At 40.5% G+C, this 24,436-nt stretch overlaps 1 protein-coding gene across 1 annotated transcript in view; it reads left to right on the forward strand.

Moving 5' to 3' along the window:
- The window catches only part of LOC139537132 (lys-63-specific deubiquitinase BRCC36-like), a 45,926-nt gene extending 21,937 nt beyond the window's left edge, over window positions 1–23,989 (forward strand). The window contains exon 7 of the mRNA XM_071338078.1: window positions 23,801–23,989. Coding sequence (XP_071194179.1) covers window positions 23,801–23,897 — 97 coding nt within the window. The 3' untranslated portion in view covers window positions 23,898–23,989. The remainder of the gene's footprint in view (window positions 1–23,800) is intronic.
- The last annotated feature ends 447 nt before the right edge of the window (window positions 23,990–24,436 follow it).

Consider the following 24,436-nt stretch of genomic DNA (forward strand, 5'->3'; position numbering starts at 1 on the left):
AAGTCCACAATCATCTCCTTTGTTTTGTTGACGTTGAGTGAGAGGTTGTTTTCCGACACCACACTCCGAGTGCCCTCACCTCCTCCCTGTAGGCTGTCTCGTCATTGTTGGTATTCAAGCCCACTACTGTTGTCGTCTGCAAACTTGATGATTGAGTTGGAGGCGTGTATGGCCACGCAGTCGTGGGTGAACAGGGAGTACAGGAAGGGGCTGAGCACGCACCCTTGTGGTGCCCCAGTGTTGAGGGTCAGCGAAGTGGAGATGTTGTTTCCTACCTTCACCACCTGGGGGGCGGCCCGTCAGAAAGTCTAGGACCCAATTGCACAGGGCGGGGTTCAGACCCAGGGCCTCCAGGTTGATGATGAGCTTGGAGGGTACTATGGTGTTGAATGCTGAACTGTAGTCAATGAACAGCATTTTTACATATGTATTCCCCTTGTCCAGATGGGATAGGGCAGTGTGCAGTGTGATGGCGATTGCATCGTCTGTGGACCTGTTGGGGCGGTATGCAAACTGAAGTGGGTCTAGGGTGGCCGGTAAGGTGGAGGTGATGTGATCCTTGACTAGCCTCTCAAAGCACTTCATGATGACAGAAGTGAGTGCTATGGGGCGGTAGTCATTTAGTTCAGTTATCTTTGCCTTCTTGGGTACAGGAACAATGGTGGCCATCTTGAAGCATGTGGGGACAGCAGACTGGGATAGGGAGCGATTGAATATGTCCGTAAACATACCAGCCAGCTGGTCTGCGCATGCTCTGAGGACGTGGCTAGGGATGCCAGCAGCCCAGACGGCATGGTCTCTTGGTCTCTTGTCAATGAGGCTTGGAAGTATGTAAGGAGGAATAACGTGGATCTGTCGTGCTGAAGTGCATTCATGGTTTACCAATGTGCTTTCACTCTCTCCCCCTTCTCTTCCTGTCCTCTCTTTAATAATAACCAAGGGGCTGCATCTGCAGTAATTTCACCCACGGTCGCTTTGCCCCCGTGGCTTGGTGGGACTTCCTAGAGGAGGGCCTGGTGTCAGTGTAACCCAATCAGCACAGACTGAGGGGTTCTGCAGCCACACACCCGAGCATGGACAGAATTTATGTAGGAGCCCCCCAGCTCTGTCTGTGTCCTGTAGTGTGGCGGAGACAAGTTTTACAGACGGGTGGATCTTGCCATCCCCAGAAGCTACTGGCGACCAGGTGAGAATGGCTTTCCATTCTGCTGTATTGAACTGGTAATGAGGACAGACCAGCTTTTCACATGGAGCTCCCACCTCCTGCTGACACATTCTCAGAGCAGTGTCTGGTACTCTGAGCTTATTGCCGTGACACACAACATGTGATTCATTATGCTTATTTCAGGAAGTTATATTCATCAAAATAGAAAATAAGCTCAGCAGCTGAGAGTTGCTGAGCTCATGGTTTAGAGAGCGTGAGTGATTGGTGATGTGTGAATTGATTTGGTATTTGAGAGAGGCATGTGGAGCTTTTAGCGCTGTGCAGTGTGGGACTGGGAGTCCTTGTGAGAGTGACCCCAGGAGGGATGCCACATTAGCAGTGCGACCCCCAAGGCGCTACCTCTCTAAGAGGTTGGGACCTCTCGGCTATGTGCTTGTGCTGCAGCTTGTTCAGCAGGATAGAGGGCCTTTACTCTTGTTGATGCCATGACGAACCTGCTACCCCCGGGGGTGCCACAGATGTTACAGGCTTGCAGGTCAAGGCTCCCCTGGAAAGGAGCTATTGTAGGGAACTAAGTGGAACACCATCATACAGCACCTTTAATGCATTATTTAAGTGTGATGTGTGGTATGCAGTGGTGTATAGCTGATGGTACTGCATGTATGACAGCAGGTATACATATAATATTGTTGACAAACGGTGCAGTGATTATGGTTGCCAACAGAGAATGGCAGGATGTGAGAGTAATTGCATATTGGTTGATAAACAACATATCTTTAAGGTCAGTGGATCACATCCAGTCATTCTGATTACATTAGAAGCTCCAGTTCACGGTGACTGGGCATTTGAGGCAGAGCTAGTTGTGTGACCCAACTGACAACAGCTCATTTTCTTCAGTTTTGATGAAAAAGTATTGCTCTTTTTGTTAGCAATAGCTCATACCATGGTTATTATTTCCAGGTGGAATTTTAAAGAAGAAACCACACTTATTTTTCAAGGAACAACACTTGCTTGTTTTTTGTGTGCTGGTGTAAAACACATGGACATTATTTTCAAGTGGGAATTTGAAAATAATGGCAGGTATGTGCAGAGCAGAATGGTATCTTCTGTCAGTATTCTGTTATCAGTGCTCACTACTATCATATCTCACCAGAAGATGTTGCTCTTGCTCTCGGTCCAAACATACAACCATCCTGCTCCTCTTTATCCTGTGTCGCTTTTTCATGTAAATAGGAGTGAAGAACATGAAAATCTGTCAGGACCACAGCATCCAGACATTCCCCTCTTCCTCCTCTGGTCTATCCATTGATCTTTTGTTTTCTGTGGTTCATTGGCCTGTGGTTGTTTTGATGCTCTGTGTCAGAGGAGTGCTCAGAGAAATGAAATGGCATGAGCAGATCCTGTGTGATTTCAGGTGAAAAGGGTTGTAAATCCTCACAGGGTTACCAGTCAACTGTCTGTTTTTCCTCAGTGTTAATTTAGTTTAAAAAAATAGTGATGAAAATATTAATTTGTCACCTATTTTTCTGTGGAAATTGACGGGACTATAATTGAGTATATAGACCCCCCCCCCAAAAAAATATGACTAAACGAAAATTATTTTTCATTTCAGTTGACTAAAACGAGAATAAAATGAGAAAAGACTAAATGATCTCTTTGACTAAAATCTGACTACTAAGTGGACTGAACAACAGTGTTTGAGAGATTGAGAGGTTTTTAGAATTAGCATTGCAGATGCACAGTGCAGTTCAGTTCAGTTCAGCAGTGGGAAGGACACGCCACACCTGGCACATACAGCCTACATCAGCTGGTGAGCTGCGGGGGAGCAAGCGATGAGTGTGGGCAGACATGCTCTGCTCCGGCTCCAATTATACACTTCGCGCAGGCGACTCTCTTACTTAGCTACCCTTTGCCTGGTTAAGAAACACAAGCTGTTTTACGAAATTAAAAACAATAGCAGCATTGAGTCTAATAGTAAAATGAATGTAGCAGGCGTAAAAATAAACAACTGAAACTAGATCCCCTACATACTGGTCTTGATGAGAAGAAAAAAAACTGTCGGGGGAGGTTCTCTTCTGCAGTGTTTCAACCAATCCAGTAACTGTGGAGGAGGAGATAAGATGGAGTGTCACCTTGTTAATGTCCAAAAGCGGAAGTCACATCACATTCTCTCTTTCCATTTCTCCTGAAAACCGGAACATCCGGTTGTTGGGGAGTCGGAAGAGGCCAATAGTAAAACAACAGTCTATGTTTTTGGCTCCCCAACAACCTGATGTTCCGGTATAGGAATGTAAACTGTCTTTGAATTTGTAGTGTTACTCAACCCTCCGTCTTTCCCCACTGCATTACAAAGCCAGGTTCTGTAGCCAAGTCTCTCTCTTTTCCACAGACAAAACGGCTTGATTGTAGCCCTTAGAGTTAAAAAGATATACCCAGGCTTTTTTTTCTTTCAATCGTGCATTGGTGGGTCATCTTCTCTCTCTCTCTCTCTCTCTCTCTCTCTCTCTCTCTCTCTCTCTCTCTCTCTCTCTCTCTCTCTCTCTCTCTCTCTCTCTCTCTCTCTCTCTCTCTCTCTCTCTCTCTCTCTCTCTCTCTCTCTCTCTCTCTCTCTCTCTCTCTCTCTCTCTCCCTCAATTCAATTCAATTTAAGGGCTTTATTGGCATGGGAAACATATGCTAACATTCCCAATGCAAGTGAAGTAGATAATGAACAAAAATGAATTAAACAATAAAAATTAACTGTGAACATTACACTCACAAAAGATCCAAAGGAATAAAGACATTTCAAATGTCATATTATGTGCAAATAGTTCAAGTGCAAAAGGGAAACTAAATAAGCATAAATATGGGTTGTATTTACAATGGTGTTTGTTATTCACTGGTTGCACTTATTTTTTTTACCAGATCCTAATTGGTATGTCGAATTTTATGTTCCTTTTGATGGCATAGTCGGCCCTTGCCTTGTCTCTCATATTGTTCACAGCTTTGTGGAAGTTACCTGTGGCGCTGATGTTTAGCCAGAGGTATGTATAGTTTTTTGTGTGCAACAGTGTCAAGATGGAATTTGTATTTGTGGTCCTGGCAACTGGACCTTTTTTGGAACACCATTATTTTTTGTCTTACTGAGATTTACTGTCAGGGCCCAGGCCTGACAGAATATGTGCAGAAGATCTACAGTTGAAGTCGGTAGTTTACATACACTTAGGTTGGAGTCATTGAAACTCGTTTTGCAACCACTCCACAAATGTCTTGTTAACAAACTATAGTTTTGGCAAGTCGGTTAGGACATCTACTTTGTGCATGACACAAGTAATTTTTCCAACAATTGTTTACAGACAGATTATTTCACTGTATCACAATTCCAGTGGGTCAGAAGTTTACATACACTAAGTTGACTGTGCCTTTATACAGCTTGGAAAATTCCAGAAAATGATGTCATGGCTGTTGAAGCTTCTGATAGGCTAATTGACATCATTTGAGTCAATTGGAGGTGTACTTGTGGATGTATTTCAAGGCCTACCTTCAAACTCAGTGCCTCTTTGCTTGACATCATGGGAAAATCAAAATAAATCAGCCAAGACCTCAGAAAGAAAATTGTAGACCTTCACAAGTCTGGTTCATCCTTGGGAGCAATTTCCAAACGCCTGAAGGTAGCACGTTCATCTGTACAAACAATAGTACACAAATATAAACACCATGGGATCACACAGTCGTCATACAGCTCAGGAAGGAGATGCGTTCTGTCTCTTAGAGATGAACTTACTTTGGTGCAAAAGTGCAAATCAATCCCAGAACAACAGCAAAGGACCTTGTGAAGATGCTGGAGGAAACAGGTACAAAAGTATCTATATCCACAGTAAAACAAGTCCTATATCGACATAACCTGAAAGGCCGCTCAGCAAGGAAGAAGCCACTGCTTCCGTACAATTATGTGGATATATTTAAGCAACATCTCAAGACATCAGTCAGGAAGTTAAAGCTTGGTCACAAATGGATCTTCCAAATGGACAATGACCCCAAACATACTTCCAAAGTTGTGGCAAAATGGCTTAAGGACAACAAAGTCAAGGTATTGGAGTGGCCATCACAAAGCCCTGACCTCCATCCTATAGAAAATGTGTGTGCAGAACTGAAAAAGCATGTGCGTGCAAGGAGGCCTACAAACCTGACTCAGTTACACCAGCTCTGTCAGCAGGAATGGGCCAAAATTCACCCAACTTATTGTGGGAAGCTTGTGGAAGGCTACCCAAAACGTTTGACCCAAGTTAAACAATTTATAGGCAATGCTACCAAATATTAATTGAGTGTATGTAAACTTCTGACCCACTGGGAATGTGATGAAAGAAATAAAAGCTGAAATAAATAATTCTCTCTACTATTATTCTGACATTTCACCTAATTAAAATAAAGTGGTGATCCTAACTGACCTAAGACAGTGAATTTTTACTAGGATTAAATGTCAGGAATTGTGAAAAACTGAGTTTAATTGTTTTTGGCTAAGGTGTATGCAAACTTCCGACTTCAACTGTAGGTGCAGCTGTAGGCCCTCCTCGGTTGGGGACAGAAGCACCAGATCATCAGCAAACAGATTCTAGTAGGGTGAGGCAGGGTGCTGCAGACTGTTTCAGTGCCTTCGCCAATTCGTTGATTTATATGTCGAAGAGGGTGGGGCATGAGCTGCATCCCTGTCTCCCCCCACGGTTCTGTGGAAAGAAATGTGTGTGTTTTTTTTGCCAATTTTAAGCACACACTTGTTGTTTGTACACATGGATTTGATAATGTTATATGTTTTTCCCTCAACACCCCTTTCCATCAATTTGTATAGCAGACCCTCATGCCAAATTGAGTCAAAAGCTTTTTTGAAATCAGCAAAGCATGAGAAGACTTTGCCTTTGTTTTGGTTTGTTTTTGTCAATTTTGGTGTGCAGGGTGAATATGTGGTCTGTCGTACGGTAATTTGGTCAAAAGCCAATTTGACATTTGCTCAGTACAGTGTTTTCACTGAGATATTGTACGAATCTGCTGTTAATGATAGTGCAGAGGATTTTCCCAAGGTTGCTGTTGACGCATTGTCCTTTGTGGATTGGGGTGATCAGTCCTTGGTTCCAAATATTGGGGAAGATGCCAGAGCTAAGGATGATGTTAAAGAGTTTAAGTATAGTCAAATGGAATTTGTGGTATGTATATTTTATCATTTCATTGAGGATACCATCAACACCACAGGCCTTTTTGGGTTGGAGGGTTTGTATTTTGTCCTGTAGTTCATTCAATGTAATTTGAGAATCCAGTGGGTTCTGGTAGTCTTTGATAGTTGATTCTAAGATTTCTTTTTGATCATGTATATGTTTTTGCTGTTAATTCTTTGTTATAGGGCCAAAAAGATTGGAGAAATGGTTTACCCATACATCTCCGTTTTGGATAGATAACTCTACGGACATTTTCCCAGAATTGGTTAGTCTATGAATTCTATAATTACATTGCACTGATTTCTGACATGCTGTTCCTTGTTTTTCCGTAGTGTATTTCTGTATTGTTTTAGTGATTCACTATAGTGAAGGCGTAGGCTCTGGTTTTCTGGGTCTCTATATTTTTGGTTGGATAGGTTTCTCAATTTCTCTCAGGTTTTTTCATTCTTCATCAAACCATTTGTTAATTTTCTTTGTTTTTCTGTTCGATTTTTTTTGATTTGATAGGGAAGCTGAGAGGTCAACTATACTGTTTAGGTTTTCTACTGCCAAGTTTACACTTTCACTATTACAGTGAAACATTTTGTCCAGGAAGTTGTCTTTAAGGGATTGAATTAGTTGTTGCCTACTTGTTTTTTGGTAGGTTTCCAGACTACTTTCCTTCCATCTATAGCATTTCTTAATATTATTCAGGTCCTTTGGGTTTGATGCCTCATGATTGAGTATTGCTTTGTTCAAGGAGACTGTGATTTTTCTGTGATCTGATAGGGGTGTCAGTGGGCTGACTGTGAACGCTCTGAGAGACTCTGGGTTGAGGTCAGTGATAAAGTAGTCTACAGTACTACTGCCAAAAGATGAGCTATAGTTGTACCTACCGTAGGAGTCCCCTCGAAGCCTACCATTGACTATAGACATACCCAGCGTGCAACAGAGCTGCAGGAGTTGTGACCTGTTTTTGTTGGTTATGTTATCGTAGTTGTGCCTTGGGGGGCATATGGGGGAGGGAATGATGTCACCTCCAGTTAGGTTTTTGTCCCCCTGTGTGCTGAGGGTGTCAGGTTCTTGTCCACTTCTGGCATTTAGGTCACCACAGACTAGTGCATGTCCCTGGGCCTGGAAATGATTGATTTCCCCCTCCAGGATGGAGAAGCTGTCTTCATTAAAGTATGGGGATTCTAGTGGGGAGATATAGGTAGCACAGAGGAGGACATTTTTCTCTGTTGAGATCATTTCCTTTTGAATTTCTAGCCAAATGTAAAAAGTCCCTTCCCTGTTTCACACCTGGTAGTTTGGTGGATGGGACTACCAGCTCTCTGTAACCTATACCATATTTCTTGTAGGATGACAATGTCTGTAGTTCTGATTTCTTTGGTGAAGTCCAGGTTCCTGCTCTTTAGGCCAAGGCAGATGTCCTCAGGCCTTGGATATTCCAGGATGAGATAGTGAAGACTTTGTGTTCAATAAAGTATCCAATGTTGTTAGTCGTGTGGTTTGACCTCAGACCAGTAAGTGTGATTAGAGCCTGCTGAGCATCTGGTACATGCCATTGGCTTGGGCTAGTGTAAGAGTGGGGGTTGAGGCTGTTTGCCTGCTCACGGCCTGGGCGTATGTGTGACTTTCATGCTGAATCCCTCTTTGCAGGGGTGGGGTGCATGGGGTGGGCAGGAGGGCCATAGGTCTGATCTGAGCGGGCCTAAATGGGGTGTGGTTGACTTGGGAGGTTGTTGATTGGTTGGGGTGGGGTGGGGTGTGGATGTGGCTGGTGATCTGGATGTAGGTCCTCTCGGCGTGGGTCCTCTATGTGTGGGTCGGGGGGGTCGGGGGGGGGGGGGGGGGGGTCCCGCAGGTCTGGAAGAGTGTCTCGCTGAGGGCAAAGTCTTTTAGGGTCAGGTGCGAAGGTGTGCACTGCTGCCTTGTAGAGGTGGACCTGGTCATAAAGGCTGTTCAAGTCCAGGGTGGAGTGGTGGACCAGGTAGACATTTTGTTTTGAGGCACAGTTATGGCAAATACTTGTGTTTACCCGCTGTATGGTAGCAGGGTTGACGTCTTTTCATGGTAGCAGGGTGGAGATAACCACTTGTGCGTTTGGGAATGTAGAAGATGCTTTTTCAATCACTCCCTTGAGTGCTGTGGCCACCCTTTCCTGCTGTGCTCTCAGGTCATTTGTGCCTGTGTGTATTATTATGTGGCTGGGTGACCCTAGTTGGTTCTCAGACAGAAGGTCTAGGGAGCACTGGGTGTTTGGACACCAGAGTTTAGACACTGTGTTTGGGAAAATGTTAATTTTCTTGTATATATTTTCTGTTTGAGTCCATAAGGAGTACAATCTGTTTGTGTATGTCCTCAGGGGGGTTGTCAGGAGGGCTACAGGGGAGATGCTCAGAGTGGGTGGGATCCCCTGTGCTTGGGGTTCTTCATTTGTCTGTTCATTTGTCTGCTGTGATGTCAAGGCTATGGTTAGGGTCTGGGGTGGACTGTTCTGCTGTGGTGTCAAGACTTTGGTCAGGGTCTGAGGTGGGCTGTTATGCTCGCTTCTCTGCGAGGGTGGCCAGCTCTTTAATGGGTTGTTCTCTGTCACATGTCATCGTTCTCACCTTCTCCTCTAGTGCTCTGTTCTTCTCATGCTCCTGCTCTTTCTCCTGTTTATGTTGTCTCACCATAGTCCAGAGGGCAGATATGTCTCTCTCCACCTCCAGCTCTCCGGGTTTGGTTGAGGGGGTGTTGTTGAGCTGGAATTTTTTGTTGTTGTGCTGACTGGAGTGTGTTCCACTGCTGTTCCAGCTCCACCTGCCTTACCTCCAGCTGGGTGAATTTATCCTTCATTTCAATGAGGGAGTAGTACTCTGTTCTAGGAGGTTGACTTTCCGCTTGGGGTTGCTCGTCTGTGGGGTTGTATAATGAAGAGGTCTGGTCTAACACGCTCTGGGTGGTGGTATCTTTCTCCAGAGAGAGCTTATCCTGCTGAGCTATCGCTTTGATTATGTGAAAGTCCAGCTGAAACTGTTTGGGGTTGCCCTGTACCATTACTGTTCCTGACTTGTACAGGTTGACATTGGCTGACTCCTCGTTGTCTAATATCCTGAGTTTCTACCCATCGCTAACACCCCCCCCCCCCCCTTAACTTCTACTTGGTCACAATCCCGGATCCGGGAGCACCCTCATCAGTAAAAAAGCTGACTAGCATAGCCTAGCATAGCGCCACAAGTAAATACTAGCATCTAAATATCATGAAATCACAAGTCCAAGACACCAGATGAAAGATACACATCTTGTGAATCCAGCCATCATTTCCGATTTTTAAAATGTTTTACAGCGAAAACACAATATGTATTTCTATTAGCTAACCACGATAGCAAAAGACCCAACCGCATATTTTCACCATTTTTTTACCGCATAGGTAGCTATCACAAATTCGACCAAATAAAGATATAAATAGTCACTAACCAAGAAACAACTTCATCAGATGACAGTCTTATAACAGATTTATTGTATAGCATATGTTTTGTTCGAAAAATTTGCATATTTCAGGTATAAATCATAGTTTTACATTGCAGCCACCATCACAAATCTCACCAAAGCAGCTAGAATAACTACAGAGAGCAACGTGAAATACCTAAATACTCATCATAAAACATTTATGAAAAATACATGGTGTACAGCAAATGAAAGACAAACATCTTGTGAATCCAGCCAATATTTCAGATTCTTTAAGTGTTTTACAGCAAAAACACAATATAGCATTATATTAGCTTACTACAATATCCAACCACACAACAGCATTGATTCAAGGCAACGGTAGCGATAGCGACAAAACCAGCAAAAGATATGAATTATTTCACTAACCTTCATAAACTTCATCAGATGACAGTCCTATAACATCATATTACACAATACATATATGGTTTGTTCGAAAATTTGCATATTTAGCGGTACAATTCGTGGTTGAACAATGTGAATACGTAGCCAAACTGCACAAAATTATCCGGATATATTTCTGACACTCACCTAATCTAATCAAATAACTAATCATAAACTTTACTAAAAAATACAGGTTGGACAGCAAATGAAAGATACACTAGTTCTTAATGCAACCGCTGTGTTAGATTTTTAAAAATAACTTTAGTACGACATACAGCTTACGTTATAGCGAGACAGCGCCCAAAATCAGCGCCCAAAATACGACGACACATTTTCGACAGAAATACGAAATAACATCATAAATGGTTCCTACTTTTGATGATCTTCCATCAGAATCTTGTACAAGGGGTCCTTTGTCCAGAATAATCGTTGTTTGGTTGTAGAATATCCTCTTCATCTGTCAATTAGCAAACAAAGCTAGCCATGTGGCGCAGTAGTGTCCAACTCAACCATAACGCATAGAAAGGAAAATACTGAAAATCGCAATATACTGATATAAACTGATATAACTCGGTTTAAAATAACGACTTTATGATGTTTTTAACACATATATCAAATAAAATCAGAGCTGGAGATATCTAACGTCTATAACGAAAGCTTTTCAGAACGCAATCCAGAGATCCATCTCGCGCCATGGTGAACAATGAAAAGAGGGGTCGCGTCATTCCAACAGGTCTTATTCGGCCTCAGATAGAGCTATACACCCCATTCCACCTCTCACTGCCTATTGCCATCTAGTGGAAGGCGTATGCAGTGCATGTAGACCCATAGATGTCATGCAAATTAATAGGATGGCCCTGGAACAGAGCCCCCGATTTCAGATTTTTCAGTTCCTGACAGGAAGTTTGCTGCAAAATGAGTTCTGTTTTACTCACAGATATAATTCAAACGGTTTTAGAAACTAGAGAGTGTTTTCTATCCAATAGTAATAATAATATGCATATTGTACCAGCAAGAATTGAGTACAAGGCAGTTTAATTTGTGAACGATTTTTTACAAAGTGAAAATAGCGCCCCCCTATTGAGAAAAGGTCCCCTTAACAGAGGGGTAGGGTGTTAATATAGCACTGCGTCATGCCAGGGGATGGTCTGTGTGGATGATTACGTTTCTTATGTTCCCATTTTTATAATTGTCAGCAAAAAAAAAACTTTTTTCGTGCCTTATCATTTTTTACATCCAGAGGGTACTGTATAGTAATGACCTCTGAAAAGTGGGAGGGGGCTTCAAAGGCTTCTGCATTTGGGTGGGGTAGGCTTTGAAACTCTCCTGTGATTGTTGGGCTGAAGGACATTGACACCTCTCACATCACACATCATGTCTAATTGAAGTTGCAGTCAGATATGTTCTGTCCTAGCAAGCTTGGTAGCCTTAACTTAGCATTAATTTCTTATAAAGTAAAATATATCATTGTAATGTATTTTCTTCTTGGCTTTAAACGTAGCTTCATACTAAACATTACTCACTCAGTTCCAGGTTGGATGGTGTTTTCAGGTTTCTGTTGTTTGTTTGCCAGAGCATTTGTTGTATAGCTTGGAAATAAGAATCTTTGGTAGTAGGAATGCTTCCAGGTTATTCTGTTCAAAATCAGGTTGTAGGTTTGGAGTTTTGATTTGGAGTGTAGGTTATTTTGTGGAGGTTAGTATCCTGTATATGTCCTTGCTGAAAAATCCAAGTTTATCTAATTTTAAATCTATCTTTTTGAAAAAACATGCTAAAAAATGCTAATCTCTCTCGCTCTCTCTCGCTCTCGCTCTCGCTCTCTTAGTTGACTAAATGGCTCACTCTTTTCGTCATTTTGACAATAACCAAGAGTGTGCAAATCTGTCATCAAGGCAAAGGGTGGCTACTTTGAAGAATCTCATATAAAACATATTTGGATTTGTTTAACACTTTTTTAGTTACTACATGATAGTTACTAAGTGATAGTTTTGATGTCTTCACTATTATTCTAAAAATATAGAAAAACTCTTGAATGAGTAGGTGTGTCCAAACTTTTGACTGGTACTGTATACAAAACTTAAGACAAAATATACATACTGGTACGTACATCACATTCCTCCTTGGCATTGGAATTTCCCATGAAGAGGGCAGAGGAGGACAGAGACACCTTAGTTTTAGCAGGGCAAGTGTCTACTGCTAGGCCCAAGTGGACAGCCCCCCCCAGTATCTGGTGGTCATGATGGTGCTTACGTCTATGGTGTGCTGGGGGGATGGCTGTGCTCTGACACACTTCCTCACTGCAGAACAGGAATCAGTCAAGGATATCCAACCGAACATCAGTCATGCATGGGGAACAGCCAGCGAGGAGAATGAGCTCGATCATCCGTGCAGATCCCGAGGGGGGTAGGTGGTCTTGGGGGAGATGGAGCATGTGAGAAGGAGAGGGTACTGGACAGACTCCAAGTACACAGACAATGCAACACACACCCAGGAGACTGTCATTATTAGTTAATTTTATGCCAATTTCCCTGAGCCTTGCTATAATCTGTATCACCAAAGCTTTAGTCAGATCTGACAACAAGATTATGGTCCAATAATAAATGAGTGATCAGCAAAGCAGTAAAAATACCTTTGTTTTGACTGCAGTTAACCGTTGGAATGTTTTTCTACCATTCATCCATAAATCCCACCCTCTTGCTCTCTTTTTATCTCTTTCTCTGCCCCTCTGTTCATCTCTTTGTCCCGGTCTCTGTCTCTCTCTCTCTACACCCCTCTCTGTCCCTCTCTCTCTAAGTTGGTGGCACCTTAACTGGGGAGGAGGAGCTCGTGGTAAGACTTCCGCCCCACAGCTAATCCAAGATAGAGGTACTATCATGGACGCCAGCCGCAACAGCTTGCTTACAAACATACATATCATAGCAGCTCATAGCAGAATTTACAACGGATTTCATAGACACTGTACAGTATGTAGTCAAAAGAGGTCTTACCAATCTTTACAGTATGTATTATGACTTATTAAAGAACATATGCTTCAAGGAGGCTACTTGTTTATAATTCATTACCACATCCGGCATTCCATATTCAGTGGGATGGTTATACTGCATAGGCACTCCCTCTCTCCCTTTGTAAAAACATCATGATACAGTAGTTCTCTGACCTAACAGGGGGCAGAGTTTATTGAAAAAGAAAAGAGGAGCTTATAGGGGGGAAATTCAGAAGTGATTGAGATGGGGTGTGAACACAGAGGCACCCTGATGAGGAGGAGAGATGGAGAGCAGTTATAGCCTCAATCCAGTCAGATAATGAATCAACACTGATTGTGGCCTAAGTCTCAGGCTGAAAAAGAATTGGGGGAAATGTTGTATAGCAAAAAAGCAAACAAACCACAAACTTAGCGCCGTTTGTCAATTTCTGTTTCAGTCGGCTTTCAAAATTAATGTAGTGGGCGCTGAGGGACCATTAAAAACTGCACAGAGAAAAACACTTTGTTGAGAAACCCAAGCACATTAACAGTGTGAATGGAGAGAGAGAAGCACTTTTAACTCCTAAACTTTAAAAAGTGATTTAACATTATCTCATCTGATTGAGCTCAGCTTCTTGCCCTTCTGGCCAGCGGAGGTCCATGGACTGGGCTTAATCTTCCATGCTCAGTGTGGAAGAATAGGTTTGGCTTTAAGTGCTTGAGGGGTAAAGATTAACTGCTAGTTATCCAATCAGCAGAGCTTCCTCTCCTCTCCTGGCCCTTCAATACCAAATTAACATCTCACTGAGCACAGACGTCAATTCAACATCATTTCATTGAAATACCCCCCCCCCCCCCACCTCTTAAAAGATGACATGATTGCTGTTACGTGATTCCACTCAATGAATCAGAAATGACAAATCTGGGTCAGTACAAATATCCTTGCACACTTCCAGTGGGGTCGAGAGGAGATGCTCCAAGTTTGCAGGCCCACGGAGCACTGCTGAACGAAGACCTCTTCTTAGGAGTACAGTTACAGGGGATTAGTGAAGGGAATAAGTTCTCTCTAAGTTCCTGCAAGTTCAAAAGGAAACATGAGAAGAAATTATGAAATGAGTGATTAAGCCAACTGTTGCCTAGTACCTAAATACCCATGTTCAACAGGCATGCATTTTCTCACCCTTTTGGGCAATTACTAAAGTGTGATGTGTTGCTGTAGCACAGCAGGACAGAACCCAGGAACAAGGAGGGAGGGATGCCAACACATCTACTTACTTGCAGACTTGCTTCATTGCACACCCAGCTGTGTGTTTTGACGGATTGTGACACTGTATGTTGTCCAGGAAGTATCTCAAGGTAAAAGTGATTACCAAGGTGCAAAAAAATTGCAATTTACAGTGATCACAGCCAGGAAAATGTATATTTGGACAGTCCATCTGTAGTTGCTCTACAGACTATAATTTCAACTAACTATCTAGTAACCCTAGCCCTAACCTTAACCCTTATTCTAATCCTAAACCTAATCCTAACCTTAACCGTTACCCTTATTCTAAACCTAACCCTGACCTTAGCAAGCAGTTGCTTATCAGTTTGTTGATAGTATGACCATCGTCAGAGCATCTACAGATGGAAAATAAGGACTATCCAAATAAAGTGTGACCGGAAAAGGTTGTGCAGGGCTTCTTCTGATGCACTATTGTACCTCTGATATCAAAATGAGCCTTGTTTTTGTTCTGTATTCAAATTGAGACAAAACAGGGGAAGGCAGAAAGGATATTTTCCATGAATGACTCAAATCAGCCTCAAAGCATGTTCAAGCTCTATAAAAATGTGGAATGGTTCTGATTTCATTTAAATCATTATGAAAGTCAAACACAAATGTTTGCTTGTGTGTTTGACCCCTAAATTGGATGTAATTTCACTCACATAGACAATATTTTTTCAGCTGTACCAGGAATACAATATAAGTGTCTTAATATAAAGACTCATTTTAGATGCTTCAAATTAATTATTCAGTTCAGGAAGGTAAGTCGTCAGAGTGAGAGCTGCAGCATTCCAGAACTAATTAGCCATTATTTCACTTTGGATATGAAATAGCCCTTCACTTGGTCTGTAGACAGGCTTAATATTATCTGGACATGAAAAATACATCGGCGAGTCCATCAATTACACATTCATTACATATTTTTTTCATCATAATCGCAAGCTTTGAAGCTGCAAGGCTGTATTGACAAGCAGGCTAAATCTTCCTGACAAATGACAAAATAAGCTCCTCTAAGGAATAACTAATTTGCTTTTGGTAGAACATTGGCGTGCTGCTGGGAAGACTGTCAATATGTGGATTTACAGATACATCTGACAGATTTTCTGTTACATAAGTTCATATGGATTTTCAGTTATCTATACTATTGTGCCTTAGTGTCTGCCATTACATGATATAGATCGCTGACCGACTAATTATCATAATTAATTTATATTAACACCTTTGGTGTGGTGTGGCTTGACAAGCTAATCCATTTGCTGCGACTAAACAGGCTTAACCGATGATTGTGTAACATATGGTTTGAGATGAATACTCAAAATTACATTAGACCAAATGACTGTATAATGAAACACTCAAATGTGAAACAAAACAAATAAACACACAATGACAGATGACTCTATATTCAGTAAAGTATGTTGTTACAAGTGATAAAGAGTTTGATGAATAAAGAAAACATGCGCCATTGACTTTTGTCATGAAAAGCTGCATTGGTGGTACTGTCCATGGTGCTGAAATCACTCCCATGGAAAGTGACATATGTGGAGACGTCCATGGTGCTGAAATTCACAAAACTATCCCAAATGTTTTGAAATTATAAAAAAAATGAATGCAGAATTATAGTGCAAATACTGCACTGTTCCATATTATCAGATCTAATATGTACCCAGCAAACCGAGAACATTCGCAGGACAGTAGCTAACATTCCTATTAGGTTCTACTTAATATTAGGATGATAACATCCCACAAACATTCAAATATTTTTTTTGATCACCAAATATTTAAAAAAATATATATATAAAAAAAATATCCTTGGAATGCAACCTGGACTCAGGGGTAGACGTAACATAGTAAATGTAAATCTGTCTTCATCCATTTAGTATGGTATGCTATGTTTCGTATGGTATGTATTAATTTGTAGGATTTTTGTATGATAAAATGATTTCATTTTGTATGATATGTTAGAAATTACAATGTTACGAATTGCAATTTGTACACTATGTTCCGTATTTTCAATACATTTGATATATTACAAATTCCAATTTGTTGTGGCTGACATTTGCTAGGTGGCTAGGTGGTTAATGTTAACATTAGCTAGGTGGCTGACATTAACTAGGCTAGCAGTTATGGTTAGGGTTCAGGTTAGGGTTAGGGTTAGGAGTTAGGTTAAAGGGTTAGGGGAAGGGTTAGTTAACACGCTAAGTAGTTACAAAGTGTCTAAAAAGTAGTAAGTACAGTAGTTGCAAAGTTGTTAATTAGCTAAAATGCTTAAGTTGTCCGTGATGAGATTTGAACATGCAATCTTTGGGTTGCTAGAAGTTTGCGTTATACACAAACCTATCCACCCAAAATCAACCATCCCCCTTTCATTTCTCCCTTAAGTAACCTTCCTGCTTATGTAACCATACCAAACGTAACATATCATACTAATTTGAGTGTCCTGTGTTTATGTTTACTATGTTTAATCTAGTCACTGAGACCAGGCTGTGGAATCTTTTCCTAACATTCGCTAAAATGCTAAACATCTGTAACAACTCCCACAGAACATTCCCTTAAGGTTCTCATGGGGGAATGTAATAACACATTCTTATTGTTATTAGAACATACTCCAAAATTGACAGAGACATGTTGGGCTGGGGGAATGGGATGGGGAGTTTGGGCCCACCTCTTTTTATTTCTCTTGTCTTTACCAATTTTGTGATCAATATGATAATTTCTCTGTATTTGTTATATATTTTTCTTTAGAGTGGTTTTCTCTACATGTGGTATGAACTAAGAGGGTAAAATTTACATGAATATTGTACCTGTAACCCGCCCAACAAAATAATGACAAAGCAAATAAAACTTTACACAATGAAAATTACATAATGTAAGTGTAAGGAAAACTGTACATTACACATTCCGGGCCATCATTTTCCCCCCTATCATCTTGCAGATCTCTGTTTTGGACGAGACTAACTGCATGACCAGAATTGTCCTATTTACACTTTGTTGTCAATTTTGACACTAGAATAAATGTTTCTGACTCATATCGATGCCACATATGCCATTTTCAAGCAGATTTAAGTCCCTGCCGGTGACAAAAATACCCATAACATGATGCTGCCACTACAAAACTCCACATTACTCCACATTACTGGCCTGTATGACAAAGTGAAAAGAAGGAAGCCTGTGTAAAATAAAATCATCCATTCTGTTTGCACCAAGGCCGCTAAGTAAGACTGCAAATAAATTAACTTAAAAACTACAGGCTTGGATCAAATCTAATACAACACAATACAGAGTGAAACCCTCTGTATTTTCAAGTGTTGTGGTGGCACTGGCAGTATCATGTTATGGGTATGTTCAGTCTCAGTCCTGACTTAAATGTGCTTGAAAATGATCGACAAGGTTTGAATATTGCTGTCCATCAATGAGCTTGAGCAATTTTGACAAAAACAATGGATAGATGTTGCCCTGTGATTTGTACAAAGTTGGTAAAATCTTATTCAAAATGATTCACAGCTGTAATGGCTGCCAAATGTGCTTCCACCAAGTATTAACTCTGGGGTGTGAAGACTTACGCAATCAAGACATCTTCATTTTAAAAAAAATGATTCGATTCCATAATCTTTCTTTCACTTTGAAAATGTGGAGTAGGTTGTATAGATTGGTTGAAAAAAAATCTCAGGTATTCTCTTTTTATACTTATATTATGGGCAGCAAAATATGAGGACTGTGCAAGGGGTGTGTAGACTTTCACTAGCGACTGTATATATAGATTTTTTAAAAAGAAAGGTCATCAAGTAGATCTGCCCAATTCTATGGGCTACTCAGTCTGCTGCGTCACCTGGATCCTTATGTTTCCAATGGATTTCCCTTTGCACTGAAATCTTTCAATTATTATTCAAATGATGGCTATAATACAGCTACTATACATTTATTAGTAGATATGCACATAAATGTACTCCTCACCGCAATCTGTCAGGCAATACTTTTACATAATTTCTGAAATCGAATTTGTAGAGTAAGAAATAATAGAGGATATTTGTTTTTCTAGATTTAGTTATTCTATCTCTGCAAAGACAAAGACCACAACCTAGAAGTCAGAGTAAAAGTGTGAACAGCTTTATGTTTGTGTAAGTGGTGCAGTTGATTCATTCCAGGGGTAACAAATCTCCAAATCTCCCAGGTTCAATCCACGCTTGCGACCATCAACAAAATATATTAACACTATGTTTGTACAATCAATGTCTAGTCAACTGTCATGAATTCTTGTTACAAACAAATTCCTCAACTGTAAGATAGCATTAAAACATGAAAAAAACCTCCATGGACTGTTCAAAACGTCATTTTACCATTTTAGGAACATAGAATAACACTCTAAAAACATTGAGGGAAGGTTTTGTGCCCCCTCATACAAACATTGTAAGAATGTAATCACAACTAGACATATTTTGTGTTTTGGAAACCTATATGTTGTTATGTCCCTACACTGTTCTCACAACATAATGAAATGTTTTGGGAACTGTTAATGTTCTGTTAACATTCTTGCAACATCAGAGGAATGTTTTTTCCACCCTAATACCAACATTGTATAATCATCAACACAACTGGACAGACTGTGTTATTAGAACTTTTAGGGGGAATGTTCTTACACCTTTCCAACAACTTAATTAAATGTTCTGGGAACATTCACAGAACCAGTTTTGGTTTTCTGGGTATACTGTCTACATTTGCAATCTACTTATCACAGTAATCATTACATTATATTTATGTAGGTCACAAAGTTTCTGTAACGTGATTCAAGTCAGTCTTAAGAGTGAGTCACAATTCATGGAACCACAGTAAATGTAGCAGTAAACTACAATCCTCTGTATGAACAAAGCAATGTGTAATTCAGATCATTTGTAGACCATACCTCACAGCATAAGGACATTGCTAAAGAGGTTCATGTTTCCTTGTGATCTTGAGCCGGAGGAAATATAAAAAGGAAATAGTGGGAAGAAGTCTGGAGAGAAAATAGAGCACAGGAAAATAGACTACATAGAGGACTAGATTGAGTCTTTTACCCGCAGCTAGCAATATTAATTCCACTGACATTAGGTGCCATAAATTCTATTCACCACGGGTTTTCATTAAGGGTTATCTACCTCAAAAAGCACAAGGAGGATCAAAAAGATACCCACCATCTCACATTGTTCTGAAATCGTTTCCGTTGTTAGAAACCGATAAGGGTAGCATTCCTGCAACATTATTTTGTTGAAATATAGTTTGTTCTCTGAGAAATTAAGCTAACTTATGGGGAGTCTGTGGGTGGCGTTTCACTATTGCTTTGAATTCCTCATGTCTTACTGTTAGAAAAATGTTTGGTCCAAATCGGATGTTAAGTACTATATTTATTGAATATTCTATGAATCATTCAAATGGCCAATTTGGGTGCAATCAATTAGCTTAATTTCTCAGAGATCAAATTATACTTCAACAAAATAATGTTGCAGGAATGCTATTTCTAACGACAGAAACGATTTCAGAACAATCTGAGATAGTGGGTGTCATGGCTTGATGAAATGACATGGAACGACCCTTAACGCAGAACACACATTGAGTAGCGAGCACATAGTCATATCCAAAAGCATGCTGGGAAACAAATCATATCTGTCTTGAGTGAAATGTTGCCATGGCAAACGAGGAGCGCGAGGGTGGGGGCTGGATAACATCATTGCTCTGAGGTTTCAGCAAACATCACTGCTACTAATATATTAATGAAACCAGTTAGACGTTGACTGGTTCTTTATCAGAAAGGCTGCGGGGGAAGCGTTGGGTCTGCAGGACAACTCAGAGCAGGGTTTCCATTAGCTGTCTGCCTGGCCCAGCCAAAGCACCAGAATGACTTCAGATCGCTTCATGTTGTTTACTGTTTAAAGTACTGTGATGATACTGAGTGTCCAATCTAAAATATGTAGATAACACAGTACAACACAATGTTGTTCTGAATCTAAGCTAAGGAGGAGTATTCTGATGAGTCTATTGCAAACAGCATCAGCATGCAGGCGATGTGCATCAGGGCAGTTAACATCAGCCCCCACACTCCCCTTTAGAACAGATGCCAAATTTGATTGGAAGCTTGTTAGCAAAATACATTCCCCCATCCTGGTTCTTTTCCCAATCTTGTCATTGGGAATTCTGACTGGCAGTTCTATTTTGAGGGTCCTCCCAGTTTTGACACAGTGAAGACTGGTCCAGATGGCTCAACAGTCTGTCACCCAATCAAATTAGAGGATTTCATCAGCGGGAGAAGAGACTGACGCATTGTCTGCACTGTCTCCTTAGTCTCATAAATAAGATGCCACCATCCTGTGTACAACGACCATCTGACCTGATTCATGATGCCTTCATAAAGCCTTCATAAACACTACATAAATGTGTTACAAATCATCTATAACCGTATGTTATGCTTTATAAAGAGTTAATAAATGTGGCAAAACTGTGTGACAAAACCACCATTATACAACAGGTGGATACAATCCTGAATGCTGATTGGTTAAAACCGCATTCCAATCGGTGTCTATTCCACAAGTTACCACCGGCTAAATCTATGACATTAAAATGCCTATTTACTCTGTTCCATCTGACTGCGTAATCCACTGTCTCATCATTCCAGACAGGAACTTATAAACTTGATCTCCACTATAAAAAAACATCTAGACATTATCTCACATTTCTTTTAGACTGACATTTAGTTTTCAACAGCTGAAATTTGTATAAACCTTGCTGTCTGTCTCTCCGACATTTGCAACATTGTTTCAATATTCAAATTCGACCTCCAGCTGTCCCATAGTAATGAACATGTCGGGAGTCAGGACGAGACAGACAGACAGACAGGCAGGCAGCGTTTCTCAGCCAGTCGAAATCATGAATCAGCTGGCATAATTTTTATGGATATATACAAAGAAATTGAAAAAGGTCAAATGAAAAACAAAATGCAGCTAGTTTGCAGTCTTTCCAGCTTCATTTTGAAGTGATATTGTTAGCTGTGTTGTTGGCTAGCTGACGAGTGAACACATTTTCTAATCCAGTCAAAAATGCGCCTCATTAGCTCATTGTTATGGATGTATCCAAATAAAAGTCACTAGAAAAACGGCCTAAACAAATGCAAATGCAGCTACTGTTGTTATTCTGTCTGCACTGTTTGACGTGACTGTAAGTTAGCCGTAGTTGGCTAGCTAGCAAGCAAGGGATAAGAACGTTGACAGCCATTATGGCAATGGAACATTTAGAACGAACAACGGGGTTGCGTCTATAGATACAGAACAAAAAGACTGAGCGACTGGGTCGCGTCTCTGGCAATCGAACCAATAGAACGAATGACCAGCCGGCTTGGGTCGTGACTATATCTTGTGGAAGGATGAAATAATATGAATAAATGTATCTATATATAGATATTTTTTAAACCCCTTTTTCCCCAATTTTGTGATATCCAATTGGTAGTTACAGTCTTGTCCCATCGCTGCAACTCCAGTACGGACTCGGTAGAGGCGAAGGTCGAGAGACACGTGTCCTCTGAAACACGACCCTGCCAAGCCGCACTGCTTCTTGACACACTGCTCGCTTAACCCTGAACCCGGCCGCACCAATGTGTCGGAGGAAACACCGTACAACTGGCGACCGTGTCCAAAATAATAATGCTTTTAATGAAAATATGTCAATCATTATTTGAATATGTTGCTAACCCTTTGTATAAAAGTGATAACGCCAGAGAAGCCCGTGTTTGGAGGATATATTGGCACGGTTTGCCAGCCCTTGACTTCATCTCGGGCCTAACAACACCCGTGCCAATATATCCTCCAAACACCGGCTTCTCGGGCATTATCACTTAAATGTCAAATGTGACATAACTCACTATGTCAAATATTACATAAATCTGTGCTTTTTTTCAAGGGTGGCATAAGCACTGCTTAATAAAGGCCTTATAAATCATATCAAATTGAGGCTTCACAAAGCATTTATAACCATGTTATGTATCTTGGTAGAGCATTGCAATGCCAGGATAGTGGGTTCGATTCCGGGGGACACCGATACGTAAAAATGTACTGTATTCACACATTACTTTGTCACTTTCGATAAATTATATATATTATATTACTCTAAAATATTTCTAGGATGGCCCAGCTACTTTACCTCTTGGGTACATAGTCAATATTGGACCTGACCTCAACTTCCCCAAAATGCTGTGCTGCAGGATGACACACACTCTAAAGTGCAGTCATGCTAAGCAAAAAACCTTGGTAGGGCCTTTTAAAATCAGTTTTTATTTTTTGTCTACTTCTGTTTTTTTCCCCCCAAATTCCATTTAGTTTTTCCTGGTTTTGGATTTCCCCAACTTTTTCAGGTTTCACCCCATTTTTCCCACACTTTTTTAAATAGAAAAACAATATTTGATGTTCTGTGTTCACAACAATGCTTAAACCACATCAGGAGATTACTTTTGAGGTGTGTGAAAAATCTAAGGAACTTTGAGTTGTAGTTGCCCTTAAATTCAGTGCACATGCCCTGCACTGTTGTTCGTTTAGAGTTTTTTTTGTGCAGTAATCTCACGTGATGATTATGTATTTCATAGTGATTCGCATTGTGGCCACCAATGGAATGGATGGAGTAAAAGGCCAGCAACACTCCGTATTATTCACAGTCCCATGAAATTACACCATACTGTATATACTTTTACTGCGGCACCCAGAACAGTTTTTGCTCTGTAAGCCATATACAGTGATTTGCATTGTGGTCATTTATATGACATTGGATCATGTTTTAAAACCCAAATGTAATGCAAATGTCACTTAAATATTAACAAATATGAATAATTGTTAATGTTTGGTCATATACTATTAAGTGGGGTACTTTTATTTAGAACATTTCAGAAATTCTGTGACCCGGAAGTACTTTTTTAGTGTTGTGAGAGGACACTGATTATGTGATGAGTTTTCAAATCAAATGCCCAATTGTGGTGCCTACCTGACAGCGAAAAACATGTAAATTAACCTTTATTTATTGTAATTTAAATTAGTTTGTAGTAGTTAAGTGTTGAGTTAGATTACATACTGTAGCTAACTCAGTCATTATAAAAAAAAAAATTGTGACCTTACAGCAATTGCTAGCTAGACAAAATTTAGCTAGCTAGCTAGCAGGCTCAGCTGAAATAACATCCACGTCTTCGAAACATCACGTCATGAGATTTGTAAATGAAAGATGAATATAATAATAAGAATCAAATAGAGTTTCCCGTCTCCCATTTAGAGTTTCTGGCGCAGCACAAAAATGCCCTTATCCAGATGGTCTGACAAAGGCATTTCCTAACAGACCTGCTAACTTTCTTTGTTGTTACTTTTAAGGTTGGATCCAGCATGCAGTACCTCCAGCAGGCAGAGAGGCAAGAACCATTTGTCCGCCAGCTTAGGGACAAACTACTCTATTCATAGTCCTGTGTAATGTCTAATGAATTGCATTGCTGAACTTTTTGAAACCTAATGTATTTGTATTGTTTAAAAAAAATACAAATAAAAGGACATTTATGGTTTAAACATGTCTTTAATGTTTATTTGTTTTAGCTGTTAGTAATAATTCCCTAAGTGTTAATACATTTGTGTTTACATCGTTAAGCCTTTAGGCATATGTTATGAATTACAGTACCAAATGGGTCTGACTTTAAATTAAGTACAGCGTCATGCAATATAGAGTCTTTATGGATGTGTTATGAATGAAGTATTACAGGACACTACATAAAGTGTCAATAAAGAGGTTATTAACATTCTGCTGATTTATGAAGGTTCTCTCAAAATCAAATCAAATCAAATCAAATGTTATTAGTCACATACACATGGTTAGCAGATGTTAATGCGAGTGTAGCGAAATGCTTGTGCTTCTAGTTCCGACAATGCAGTAATAACCAACAAGTAATCTAACCTAACAATTCCACAACTACTACCTTATACACACACACAAGTGTAAAGGGATAAAGAATATGTACA

Source organism: Salvelinus alpinus, chromosome 13, assembly GCF_045679555.1.
Source record: "Salvelinus alpinus chromosome 13, SLU_Salpinus.1, whole genome shotgun sequence".
Taxonomy (NCBI): Eukaryota; Metazoa; Chordata; class Actinopteri; order Salmoniformes; family Salmonidae; genus Salvelinus; species Salvelinus alpinus.